The sequence below is a fragment of the Adelges cooleyi genome, unplaced genomic scaffold (assembly GCF_023614345.1).
Source record: "Adelges cooleyi isolate 19-005CV unplaced genomic scaffold, UGA_ACOO_1.1 ACOO_flye_CR_arks_rails_tigmint_CR_PRNA_76, whole genome shotgun sequence".
Lineage (NCBI taxonomy): Eukaryota > Metazoa > Arthropoda > Insecta > Hemiptera > Adelgidae > Adelges > Adelges cooleyi.
This window is the reverse complement of record NW_026096469.1, coordinates 1-13,255: the sequence shown is the minus strand read 5'-3', so window position 1 is coordinate 13,255 and position 13,255 is coordinate 1. Positions and strand designations below refer to the sequence as shown.

Here is a 13,255-nt window from a genome sequence, read left to right as displayed (position 1 = left end):
ACCGATAAATACTGACAAACCAACAAAATAACATAAACTCTTTCCCCCAGAAGGCGTAGACATTTTTTCTTCGTATCACTTTTTCGAGCAAAGTGTTTAGGATTGAGGTCTGAACATTTTACCGAATGTAGATCTATTATGGAACTACAACATATACAATTTTCTCGAAAATCCGTAGTCAAACTGTTTTTTTCTTATTAGGGAGTCCTCCAAAAAAAAAAGGGGGGGGGGGAATTACACTTTGACCGTCGTCAATTTCCAGGTTGCTATGTGTCAGTGAATCAAAATAGATTGGTATTATGATAGGTATATGTTTACAAATTTTAGCTTAATTAACTTTTACTTATACCATCGATAATGTTTGAGAACAATTTCTTAAACGTAATACATAATTAACAGTTAACGAGAACCTGAAATATAATAGTTGTACGCACAATGAATTCAAATTTATTTTCATGCTTGTTATTAAAACTATGTACGTTAATTTTTTTATCTTATTCGTTTTATTCGACCAAGTTCGGTTTGGAACTATGCCGTAACTGTGTGGTCAAACAGTGATCATTATTAGTCGGGTATTATTTCAAGTAGCTTAAACGATAAAAGGACACTTAGTGTAAAGTGGAAATTCATCAACAGCCGACTACAGCATAATATTAACAGTCAAATTTTTTTAACAAAAAATTGTTTAAACAAATTGTTTATTATAAAAAGCAGGAAGGCAGGGCGTCGTAGACCTAACTAACATAAAGATGGAAAGCTATAAAAATAGTCGAGTATAAATTAATTTACAAAAGTCATATTTGTATACCCTACAGCAAAGTACAATTAATACAAATTGAGGGACAGAGCTGTAATTCCTTACTTATTTACGATAACATTATACAAATAAAATAATTTCATTACGTAATACATAATACTATATCATAGTATCGGTGAAAAGTTAACAACAAATTTAAATCCGGAAGGAGCTAAGGCCCCTTAGGTTGTTGATATGGAGGATATTGTTGCGGCGGTTGTTGGTACAGAGGATATTGTTGGGGCGGCTGTTGGTATGTTGGAAATTGTTGGGGCGGCTGTACTTGTGGCTGTGGATATTGTTGGGGCGGCTGTATTTGCGGCGGAGGAAAAGGAGGAGGACAATGTTGTTGTAGGGGATATTGTTGCGGCGGCTGTTGATACGTAGGATATATTTGTTGCGGTTGAAGGTACGGAGGGTATTGCTGTGGCTGTTGGTAGGATTGAGCGTACTGTTGCGGAGGTTGACACGCAGGATATTTTTGTTGCTGTTGAAATTGCGGATACGGCTGTTGTTGTTGTTGTTGATGATGATATACTGGCGGCACTGGTTGTTGGTACTGAGCGTTCCCCTGTGGCCGATAAACTTGTGGGCTTTGTGGTTGTTGTTGTCGTACCAGAGTCTGAGGAATTTCTTGTTGTTGCTGTGGCTGTGGCGGCTGCTGCTGCTGCTGTACATGGCGTTCCGGTACAGTTTTTTTATTTCTTTTTCTATTTTTTTTCGCTAACTTCTCTTGTTCGTCATCGGAATACTCAACGTACTCTGGCGGCGGTTCATTGTTATCCTTCCAGGAGGCATCGCTACCTTTATGTTGCATCACTTTCGAAATGAATACGTAAGATGTATAATCGGTTTGAGGTGCACAATAAACCGTTTCCTTGACGTTGACGTTGAATTTTTGTACATGGTCGGAACCATTGAAACGTACAGTGTAATATGGCTTGTTGACTGGCCCGACCACTTCAAATATTTTTCCTAAGGCGCGCTTCCCACGGTCGACAAACAAAACGGAGTCAATGTCGAGTGGCGGAACATTAATGAACGCTTCCACAACAACTGAAACACACACATATTATATTATAGCTATAATTTTTTTTTCTTTTAACAGCAAGGAAAATATTTTTAAAAAATCACCTAAAGAATCGACGATACTTTTAATGCTCCCAATAGGTTTGCACTGTTCTTCTTCGACAGAAATACATAAATCCTCAATGGGGGGCAGATCCGTTAAAGAAAGCTCTCCTTTAGTTTTTGGTATACCGCTATACGTGTCTTTAGACGACGCTATTGAAATTACACTGCCTTCGTTGTCTGAAGTTTCTTCACTACTGCTGCTATCTGAGCTATAAATATTAAAATATGTTTTTTTTTAACATAAAAAGTATTAAACAATGTTTGCTCATTTATGTACAGCAAACAACAGCTTTTTTGAAAAATTAAATTAGTATTTCATCAAACCATTATTTCAATTGACAATCAAACTAATATTATGGTACTTGGTTAATAAAAAAAAACGTGTTTGGAATTTTTACTAATTCGTTGTTTACTTTTACAAACGTAAAAACAATAATATTTAAAATAATAACGTTTTTATAAGTATAATTTGTTTACCTTAACAGTAAAAACAAAACACTTTTTTTTTTAAATGTTAAGTAAAATATACATTTTTACATAGTTATATTATAGTTTATTACGGTATAATCATTTTTAATCTACGTAAAATTTAAAAATACTAGTATATTTTTTATTTTTTAAGACCCTTAGGCCGGTTTAACAATTTTTCACTTAACAAGAGTTGTATTCTGGAGACAATTACCCACCTAGCGAGAGAAACATCCGGCGACCGAGATTCCAACCAAACATACCATTACATAGCACATTACCATAATATTATGATTAAATAATATAATTATTAATATATTAATTATATTCGAAAAAGGTTGTAAATATTGATTTTAAGGATGAATGAAGTATAAATAGTTTTGATTCAAATTTTAGAGCACTATTGCACATTTATGTAGTACGATGTCCGTAACACTATTTACCACAGACAAAAACCCTACATGAAAACATTTTGTTTGTATTTATATTTTATAGTTATCATACTATGATATACCTATATATAATAACAAAAATTTAATATTAGTAATCGCAATATACTATATTATTAAATGTAAATTTTAAAAAGAAAATTGACAAACATTTTCGAAAAAGTATCGTAATACGATTATTAGTTTATTCGAGAAAAATATATTTACAAGAACTATTGGATACAACAAAATAATAATACTGTAGAAACATAAAAAAATACATGCTCGTGTAATATTATTGTAGATAGGACTTGAAATAATAAGAAACATATTTCCACAAGTGACTTGTCATTTTAATTTTACAAAAAGAATGGCTACATTTTTATTGACATTTAAGTAGCTGTGCTATTCAACATTCATAAAAGTTGCAACACCTTATAACCATCCTGATGCTTTTTTATTTAAATGACCAACAGTGTACAAGCATGTGTAAAAACTTACATGATAGTTTCCCGTGGTTTCATTCGAACTTCAGTCAATATTATGTCAAGCGGATCCGGTTCGCCAACATCACCACCATCGCGGTCGTCCACTGGAGGACTTTGGTCGGTGTTTTTAATTGCTGAAAACGAATCAGTACAAATTAATAAACAACATAAAAAAGTATACAGGTTGTTCCAATTTAAATTGTCAAGACAAAATACATAGGTATTAGGAAAAAAAATGTTACCGATTATTGGCTCTGGTTGATCCATTTTGTTGAAAAGGTAGCTATAACTAATTGGCCTTTAAAAAGGTAGTTATTACTAATCTAATATTAAAACATTTAATACTTATTATAAAAAAAATATTTAAATTTTAATTGTATGACAACATGTCGCGCACATGGTCATTCGACTAGTCTAGATAACAAATTTGATAACAGTATTATCACAGATTAGATAATCTGTGGTATTGTGCCGTATATTAAGGTATACCGTGGTACCCACTGTAAAATTATCATGACCAAGATAAGACTTGTCAATAACAATATGATAAAAAAGATAACACATTTCGGCGTTTGCTATCCGCCGTTTGCTTTTGGTAAACTTGAAACTGTGTTGACAATAATTTTAGCCCTTGTCATTGGCAAGTTGCCTGTTGCCAGTATGTTGCTTGGGACATTGGTTTAAGAACTAAGAAGTTAATATTGTTTTTAAAGATCATGTTTATAAAATTTCCAGTTCCAGTTCTCGTCTACGCGATTTCTCCGTCCTTAATGTTTACCATAATGTCAGAAAATGGGAACATACTATTATTGTAATTGTCTTGATAAATAAAATAACTCTTGTTTACTTCAATTCATAAACAATTCATAATAATAATTTAATTTACAATGTCTCCTCCATATAATCAGTGATTATATGAAGTAGGGGGCAGCTAATATCCAGCCATTATAGGTAAGGTAGACAACAGACACACAGGACAATGAGCTGGGAGCATCGATACCGAGACAGTGGTCATACTGCCCTCTTCAGCCCGTGACCTAATTGATCTCAAGCCATTACTTAGTTAATTTGTGTTACTGACTTTATCTAAGTTTTGACTTGGACTATTTTCGAAACTGAGTTATCATGTTAGGTATGTTGAACTAACAGTTTTTCAAAAGCTATCTATGGTAACATTTTTTTAATCAAAAATCAACCATGTCAATAATTGTATAAAGTCTCAATTTTTAATGTTATACAGATGTACTTTTACACTAATCCCGCTCAGTTCCTCAGTAAAGTGTCTTGACCGAGATACATTTATCATGCCGAAAAAAGTGGTGCGACACCTTCTCATAAGTAAAATCAAAATACATTTATTTAAAATATTAAGTGGAATATAAATTATTACAAGTTTCGTAGCTTCGATGCGATAGCTGGAAGATATTGGTTTTGTCGAGATGTTTTTTTTTTTTTATTTTTTATCTGAAGTCACGATAACTTTTTTCTATGGATCAATTTACTCGAAAAGAACACCGTAGATCCAAAATCATATGCGGTTGGAACTTTTACTACAAACTTTAAGCTGATTCGCATTAGAAATCTATGGATACTGGACCCAACTTTGATAATTTCTTACTGTCCTAGTTTGGACTGTGATTGGTTTAGACTGTAAAGGTTTGGACTAAAAAAGTGTTTTATGTTAGAAGCTGAGAAGTGGTTAAATTTAATAATATATAATAGAGACTATAAAAGCCATTTACACTTTTTCTCAGTCACGATACAAATTATGCTATTTAAGAACTTATGTTGTTGTTCAATGTTTTAAAATTGAATGTCTTATGATTGAAATGTATTCATGTTGTACAGTCATATAACTTAAAATTTGATATATTTTTTTTGCGTTTTCCCACTAGGAGGCTTTAATTGACGAAAGCCGAAAGTAATTAACTAGATAATTAGGAAAATAATAAAAATATAGAAAAACTTACTCCTTTGTTATCTCATATTCATTTTCTATCTTAACTATTTAAAGGATTGAGTTTAACTTTGTGCAAGACATAGGCATCTACTTAGCCAGGAATCGACAAAATCTAATGGCGTTATTTGGTGAGTGATAAATACTATTATGCCTGAAAAAATTGAAAGAACCAAATAAAATATATTATATATATCAAATTCAATTACATAAAACACAACCAGACCTAGGAACAATTATTTACACCTGCACATTGTGAACAAATTGTAAATGCTTAGAAAGTATATTAAGAGTCATAATACATAAAAAGAAATACTATAAACAATTTCAGTTGTACGTAGAATGCACTTTACTCGATCCATGATTTATTTATAGTTATGGTTTTTAAAACCACACTGTTGATGTACTTATGTCTTTAGGAAAATGTTTATTAAGTTTAAGACCTAGCTCAGTACGTGGATTTTTATTGTGTAAAAGGAAACATTTATTTCTACAAAAAGTCACATTTTAGTTTAGTCCAAAGTACCCTGTATTCAATAAAATTAGGTCGAACATCCAAAAACATGTTACTATGAAGTCATCCTCGATTAAATATGAAAATACAAGACAATCGGAGTCTGTGATTGTAATTTGGAATAGTTTATAATAATTTTTTTGACATTTTTATGTCTTAGCTTTGGCACGTAACCGAAAAAAAGTTTTTCAGCCGAGTCTGCAACCACGAAAGAACATTTTCATGTCTCGTTGATGTACCATATAAGTTTAGAGTAGTGGTGGAATTATATATAATGATATAGTATATTAACAAGCCAGTATCTAAAGTGGCTAGTATATTAAAACTAAAAAAATAAAAAAGTATATTAAAACATCAAGTTTCTGGCTAATATTGTAGTTTTTAATAACTGGCTTCAAACAATTCATAGAGAATTTAGACCCTTAAACTATTTTGAATTTATCATTTAGTTCTAATTTGAACGTTGCACATACATCATCATCGAACAAAGGTTAAGATATATACCAAAAAGTTGCTAGTAATTCATTAGCTGCTTATTTCCCCTACAGTGACAGCTGATCACATTTATAATTTTAAGCGAAGTTTAATTGATAAATAAGTATTGTAACTGAGCAAATTATGAAGCCAATTAGTGAAATGAGGGCTGTGAAATTCACCGAGTCGAATTACATCAAGCCATTTTCTTTGATGTTTAAGCAAGTAAAAAAAATACCTAGCAGCATTGTTTTTTTCAACCCTGATGTATGCGTATGTCTAGGGAGAAAAAGACATTAAATGGGACTTGATGGATTGCCACGATGGGTAAGAATAATATTATGGTTGTCTCTTAGTCGCTTGATCCTTAAACAAGTCTCAGTTAGCTGATAATTTTCATAAAATCTTTATTATCTGCATTTTAAACCAAATTTGTCGGGTAAATTTGGGTTAAGCTCAGAGTTCATTAATGATTTCACATTTAATTCTATACAAATAATTGAGCTGATCGACCTTTTTTCCAGGTAATCGTAGAAGTCGATTTTTTAATAACTGTCTATTACTAGTAATTACAAAAAATTTAAGAAATTTGAAAAATTCAAAATTTTAGGTCTAATATATCCAAAACATTGACTGCCTCCAATCCCCTTAAAACTCAAATGAAATTATAACACTTCTGATCATAAATATATTTAGAACACAGTATGGTATACACTATATTATAATTTAAAAATTAAAGAAACTGTTCTTATAATTAAATAGTTATATGAATGTAAAAGTATTTTGATGTTGAATTATTATACATGTACATAAGGATTGTACAATCATACCATATTGATTTAAAACAGAATTTTCATATTTTATTTTACATTTAGGCCATCTAATTTTTCAAATTTGTCTATACCAATCTAACCCCTCCTCTTACTGGAAAATAAAAATCTACTGTAATGTACTAATTTTAAAGATCATATGTTTGTAATTACAACTCAAACAGAAAAATATATTTCCTTTTATATTTAGATTCATTATCAAAGTTTACTAAATAAAATAAAACAAGGACAGTAATAAAACGTGTAATTATTATTGTTTTTTCTTTGCAGTGTTTTTATTATAATTTACAACAGAAACAGAAATACTTTAGTATGTGTGAAACAATTTCGACCGGGTAATACAACAAATGTTTTTTTTTATTGCTACTAATATTATAAAAACACCATAATGTTTACGTTTCAGCTGTGTACTATAAATGTATCCCGGCTTTTGATAGACCTGCAGAAGGACCAATTGATACTGAGAAGTATCCACCTACAAATGGGTTAACAGTAGAATTTTGTGCTGGTATTGTAGACAAAAACAAATCCTTAGAAGAAATAGCTGTTGATGAAGTACGAGAAGAATGTGGCTACGAAATCAAAGTTTCAGATTTACAAAAAATCATTAGTTGCAGGCAAGTCCCCAACTTGAAATAAATAATTGCTTTAAATTATTTAATTCAATTTTTTCACGTTTTTTCACTAGATCCGGCTTAAGCATTACAGGAACAACTCAAACATATTTTTACACAGAAGTGACTGATCATATGAAAGTTTCTGATGGAGGTGGCGTTGAAAATGAAGGAGAAGACATTGACGTCGTGGAATACACTATTCCGCAAATAAGAGATATTGTTACACAATCCGATGTATTAAACGGATCAACTAGTCTTCTTTTTGGCCTAATGTGGTTTTTAACAAATAAAATAGTCCTGAACATGTGATAAAATATTATTTATATTAAAAATAATATATTTATATATAATATTAATATGCATAATTCTTTAGTTTTTTTTTTTTCACAACACATCTTATATTCTACATTTTGTTGTTTATTTTTGTAATCTAATAACTAAACGTTGTTCAATGTTTTAAAGTTTAAATCATGTATTTTAATTCAAATGAACTACTTGTTATATATTTTTAATTTTGTCATTTCTTAATATTTATGTTTTCTAATTTGCAGTACTCGATCAACGGAAGCCAAAAAAGTACTTACGGTAATTTGAATAATACTTTTCCACTCTTGGAACATCCTTACATAAAAGTGTTTTAGGTAGGAAGCTGAGAGGTGGTTAAAATTAATACCTAATATATAATAGAGACAATAAAAGGCATTTATACTTTTTCTACATATTGTGCTATTTAAGAACTTATGTTGTTGTTCAATGATTTAAAAATTAAAAATCTTATGATTGAAATGTACCCATGTTGTACAGTCGTATAACTTAAAATTTAAAAACATTTTTTTGCGTTTTCCCACTAGGAGTCTTTAATTGACGAAAGCCGAAAGTAGTTAACTAGATAATTAGGAAAATGTAATCAAAATATAGAAAAAAATTACACCTCTGTTACCTATCTCATATTCATCTTCTACCTTTAATATTAAAAGAATTGAGTTTAACTTTGTCCAAGACATAGACATCTATTTGAGCTGAAAAAATTGAAAGAACCAAATCAAATTTAATATATATCAAATTAAATTATATGGAACACAACCTAAGAACAATTATTTATGACTGCAAATCATAAACAAATTAATCAAGGTTACGCGGAGACCAAAGTATAAGTTGCCTGTGTAACTGGTTAGAAAATATTTTAAGAGTCCAAATAAACAAAAAGAAATACTATAAACAATTTCAGTTGTAGTACGTAGAGTGCATTTTACTCGATCCATGATTTATTTATAGTTATGGTTTTTTAAAACTGCGGTGTTGATGTACTTAACTGCAATGGCTGTAGAAAGAATTTGATTATTAAGCATGACTAGCATTTTACTTATAATTAGTTTAATAAAGTACTTATAAGTATTTCATTAATTTGAATCTTCTATTCTATTGGTTTGTCCACAAGGGGGTAATCATATTTAATACGGGTCGGTATCGAGAAAGTGTGTCTTTACAATGTTATTTGGATATTGTGGGTAAATATTTAATAGAGAAAGGGAGCGACATCACTTTCTTTTGCTCTGTTCAATTTTAAGTAGAATAAATGCAATTCCATCTAATAGTGAAGGATCATTTGATTAGGTTTAACTTTTTTTAGTAAGAACTAAGAAGCAGGAAGGAACTTTTTCCATTTGAACAAAAGGCCGACATGTAAAAACTTAATACAAGACTTAAGCATTTTATTTAATGAAAATGAAACAAATATAAGTTAAGACAGTTAAAACCCTTAGTGTTGATGTTATTAGATCTTTGGGAAAATGTTCAAGTTAAAACTCTTGAAATAAATAAAAATTGAAATCACTCTAACATTGTTGTAATGTTTTAATGTTGCGTCGATAATAACAAACATATTGTTAAATCAATTATTTTTGTAAAATATTACACTTTCATGGATGAACAAATTACAACTCTATTGGCACGGCTTCTACACCACTAGATTTTTGGCTGCCATTACAATTATTCATAAATCCTTTCTATTAACTTGCAGTTGAACATCCGTAAGTAAAGCAGTTGAGAATGAACTTCCAGGAAATATAATATTAAGAATGGAAAATACATTTTTGATGACCGTTGAGGACGCCTCTGCCAATGTTGCTGAAGTCGTTGAAGATGGAATAAAAAACTGCGATAGTAACATGTCTGTAAATATAAATGACAGAGTTCTTAAGTTCGGCGGCCGTGAAAAGGTAACAATTGATTGTCAAAATCTCGTTGTCTACTTCAGTGCATTTGCAGAAAGAGCACCAAAGTAAAGGTTGATTGTAAAAACAATAATGTTGTCAAGAAGAATGGTAAAAAAAAAAAGATGATTGCAACGAATGAAATAATAATTATTATTAAGGGATATTATTTTAATTTGTAAAATATGAATATTCTGATAGGATCAGTGTTTTTTTATTTGAATACTTTAAAGTGGCAATTAAAATTAAAAAAAACATTATAAAACGTGTTATCGACTAAGATATTTTCAACTTTATTTGACAAATAACAACTCAACACAAAACATGTTTTGCATCGAAAATTAAAAATACTATTTTTCTGTGCTTTTATTCACATTATTAGGTCACATTTTTCTGAATTCTAGTGTAAAAAGACTACAAAGGCGGTCAAACTATGTTTTTCGAGACGCTGATTTCGAAATTTTGTTACCAATTTATATTTTTACCCAACAAAAAAAAACAGTGGGTACAGACACAAAAAAATAAGTGCACATCGTTGCAAAACCAATAGACCAATAGCGATGTGGACCTGATTAAGGTCCACGTCGAAGTTAAAATACAAAAAGTAAGGATAATGGTCATTCTATGATACCAAAATGGTGATTAAAAGTAACATTTTAAAACGGATGTACAGAGTTGCAGTCCTTTAAACGATTACTAATGTTATTCTATTGGCAAATAATTTGTGGCTATCGATATAGGTAGGTAATTATCATTGTAGCAAGAATAATGATTAGTTACAGCCCTGTGTAATAGTTCTGATTACTGGTACCAGAACTATTAAGAAATGTATTTGTTGTTCAAAGTCGAAACCAATTCAGGAAGATGTATTTTAAATAATTGAAGACTTTTAAAATATAAGTTTGATTTTTTATTAACACTTGTAAAACATAAAAATGGACAATCTGTCACAGAGTAGTATACTAGTTGAGTCTGGTAATTCGTCTGGTTTAGCAATGGATCCCACTCCTATTTATATGGACATGATAATTTGTGTAATGTATTATTGTGGGAATTTATGTAGGCTTTAGCTTATTGATGGGTGGACGCCACAGCGGACGCACATCGGATGATTATTTTAATTAGTGTTAATTTGCGATAGAATGGTAATAACATATTTTTCCCATATAGTTTTATTAAGCGGAACGGAAACCGAATAGCTTCTGTATATGAAACATACATTTACAATTCCATCCAATCATTGTGCTAGACAATTATACTGGTGTGTTTTAATTACTGACCATGAGTCACGTTTCACAATTATAATAGATGTGCGGTTATTTTATATTTAACAGAGTGACATCATTATAATATGAGTAATAAATGTGCTTATGTGTAGTTGTGCGTTTGTGCGAAGGGTGTAGAAGGTTATGCATATAACACCTGTGTACCTAAATAGCGTCGATACTGATAATAATATGTAAATTTTAATTCAGAAAAATTGAAGTAGAATTTTTACTTTTATGATTAAAAAATACATATTCCCGTAAAACTGTTTTTAAAGAACTTTTGTTTCTAAGAATTGTCATATGTTAAATGGTGAACTGTTGAAAAATGTCTAGAACTTTTTCGTATAGCGGTTTTAACAACCAACTATATAATATTAGACCATACGTTTTTTGCTAAAGCCAATAAAGTTGCACAAAAGATTCTATTTATCATAATTTAAGAATTAAAAAATATTCTAGCAGTTGTAGATTAACTGTTTACATTTTGTCATATTTGGTGATAAAATCAAAAACTTTGAATGAAAGCAATCAATTTTCCTCTCTGTAGTAAGCCCGGAAAGGGATTTTACATAGGTACTAGGGTGGTCCTTAGTTATAGATGAAGAATTTTTTTTAAAAGTTTTTCATCGGGCTACCCCGCCATTTTGTTCATTACTATGAAAAAAAACTCTGGGTAGAATTTGGTTTTGATAACTCACCCCCTTCACGTGCCGCAAGGGGGTTGAAAAATGACCAAATAGGGTAGTTTTATAGTTTTTCGAGTTTAAGTAGAAAGCTATTGCATTTAGCATAAAACTACATATTAACTTTATGATAGATCATTAAATTCTCTATAAAAAAGGTTCTTATACATTTTTCAAAAAATGCATTATTGTCCAAGAAAAAAAATAAAACATACCTTTTTTCATTTATTTGGTGAAACTGGTTTTCTACGGTTATTTAAATATGTTTGATGAACGATTGGAAATAGAGTAAAACGCTTTTAATGAATTTTATACAAAATTAAATTTCCTACAAAATAGATTTTTAGGAAAAATTTCATACGATCAACCATTTTTTATTTAAAGATCGCTTAAACAAATATATTGTGAAAAACGAAAATTATCGTTAGAAAAAAAATATAGAAATCGACCCGGGAGCAAAATAAAATAATCATATTTTTCCTATTATTTAAAAAAAAAAAATACATACGCAGGTTGCAAATAGCTAGTCAAGGAAATAATATGAAACCTGAAAAGTGTATGTCGTAATGACGTGCATATAATAAGTACATAAATACATAATAATATAATAAGTAAGCGTGTGCTTACTGCATCTCCCAACTTAAATAAAACGTTAATTATGAAAATTTTATCAATATAACCTATCTCAGATTTAATTTTTGCACATTTCAACTGTTACGACTCGTGTTAAATAAATTATTTTGTTATAATTTAATATTGAAACAATAGCTGATTAGAAAATACAGGTTTTCATACAAAACAAACCGTTTTGCTAGCCTACTTTAGTCTCGATAATATTTGTACCAACCCCGTAAGTAATTTCAATAGTAGGTGCAATTAAAATAAACAGTATTGAAAGGTAAACTGTTTCGAATCGACGGCTTAGTCCACTTTATTCCAAAATACACTTTTTGATACCAATCGATAGAACATTGAATGCGTTTTATTTTTTTATAAAAATTATTCAAATCTCAAATTTATATTTGTTGTAATATTTACATTTACAACGAAAACTTTGTAGTAAAATCTTATTAAAAGTAAAAAATTTAATTCTCTCTCTTGAACAATTTCAATTTTATGATTTATAAGTTATAACAAGTGTGCACTAAGCCATCAAAATAATACTCACACTCGTTGATGGTCGAATCTTTGGGTGGTATCGCATCTTTGAATTCTGACACTAGTTCTGAACGATATATCTTTCCGCCGGCCGTTGATAGAATATTACAATGAATTTACAAAATTATGAATATTATAGGATTTACTTTGTAATGATTTTTATACAGCATATTTTTTTTTTATATATACATATTTTATATTTTTTATTTAAGTACAGAAAAAAAAAA

The 13,255-nt window shown here is 29.9% G+C and overlaps 2 protein-coding genes and 1 long non-coding RNA gene across 3 annotated transcripts; 2 read left to right on the top strand and 1 right to left on the bottom strand.

Annotated features, from left to right (window-relative positions):
• Positions 1-681: 681 nt before the first annotated feature.
• On the bottom strand, positions 682-3,715 carry LOC126845326 (H/ACA ribonucleoprotein complex non-core subunit NAF1-like). Its single transcript, XM_050583975.1, has 4 exons — positions 3,557-3,715; positions 3,328-3,448; positions 1,931-2,139; positions 682-1,852 (listed from the first exon to the last, which is right to left on the bottom strand). The coding sequence occupies exons 1-4, from the start codon at positions 3,579-3,581 to the stop codon at positions 969-971; spliced, it is 1,239 nt and encodes a 412-aa protein (XP_050439932.1). The 5' UTR covers positions 3,582-3,715; the 3' UTR covers positions 682-968.
• Positions 3,716-3,914: 199 nt separating this feature from the next.
• On the top strand, positions 3,915-5,091 carry LOC126845327 (uncharacterized). The gene is made up of 3 exons (XR_007686759.1): positions 3,915-4,125; positions 4,223-4,483; positions 4,555-5,091. It is a non-coding gene; the product is annotated as an uncharacterized LOC126845327 (long non-coding RNA).
• Positions 5,092-6,349: 1,258 nt separating this feature from the next.
• LOC126845325 (uridine diphosphate glucose pyrophosphatase NUDT14-like) lies at positions 6,350-8,015 on the top strand. The gene is made up of 5 exons (XM_050583974.1): positions 6,350-6,484; positions 6,543-6,586; positions 7,360-7,424; positions 7,493-7,706; positions 7,778-8,015. The coding sequence occupies exons 1-5, from the start codon at positions 6,404-6,406 to the stop codon at positions 8,013-8,015; spliced, it is 642 nt and encodes a 213-aa protein (XP_050439931.1). The 5' UTR covers positions 6,350-6,403.
• The last annotated feature ends 5,240 nt before the right edge of the window (positions 8,016-13,255 follow it).

Bases quoted from the DNA above. Each gene is read 5' to 3' on its own strand.
- LOC126845326 (XM_050583975.1), bottom strand. From the start codon at position 3,581: ATGGATCAACCAGAGCCAATAATCG. The intron at 3,449-3,556 runs GTAACATTTTTT...ATTCGTTTTCAG, and splicing joins TCAACCAGAGCCAATAATCG to CAATTAAAAACACCGACCAA. The intron at 2,140-3,327 runs GTAAGTTTTTAC...TAATATTTATAG, and splicing joins AAACCACGGGAAACTATCAT to CTCAGATAGCAGCAGTAGTG.
- LOC126845325 (XM_050583974.1), top strand. From the start codon at position 6,404: ATGAAGCCAATTAGTGAAATGAGGGCTGTGAAATTCACCGAGTCGAAT. The intron at 6,587-7,359 runs GTAAGAATAATA...TTTTCTTTGCAG, and splicing joins TTGATGGATTGCCACGATGG to TGTTTTTATTATAATTTACA. The intron at 7,425-7,492 runs GTAATACAACAA...TTTACGTTTCAG, and splicing joins TGTGAAACAATTTCGACCGG to CTGTGTACTATAAATGTATC.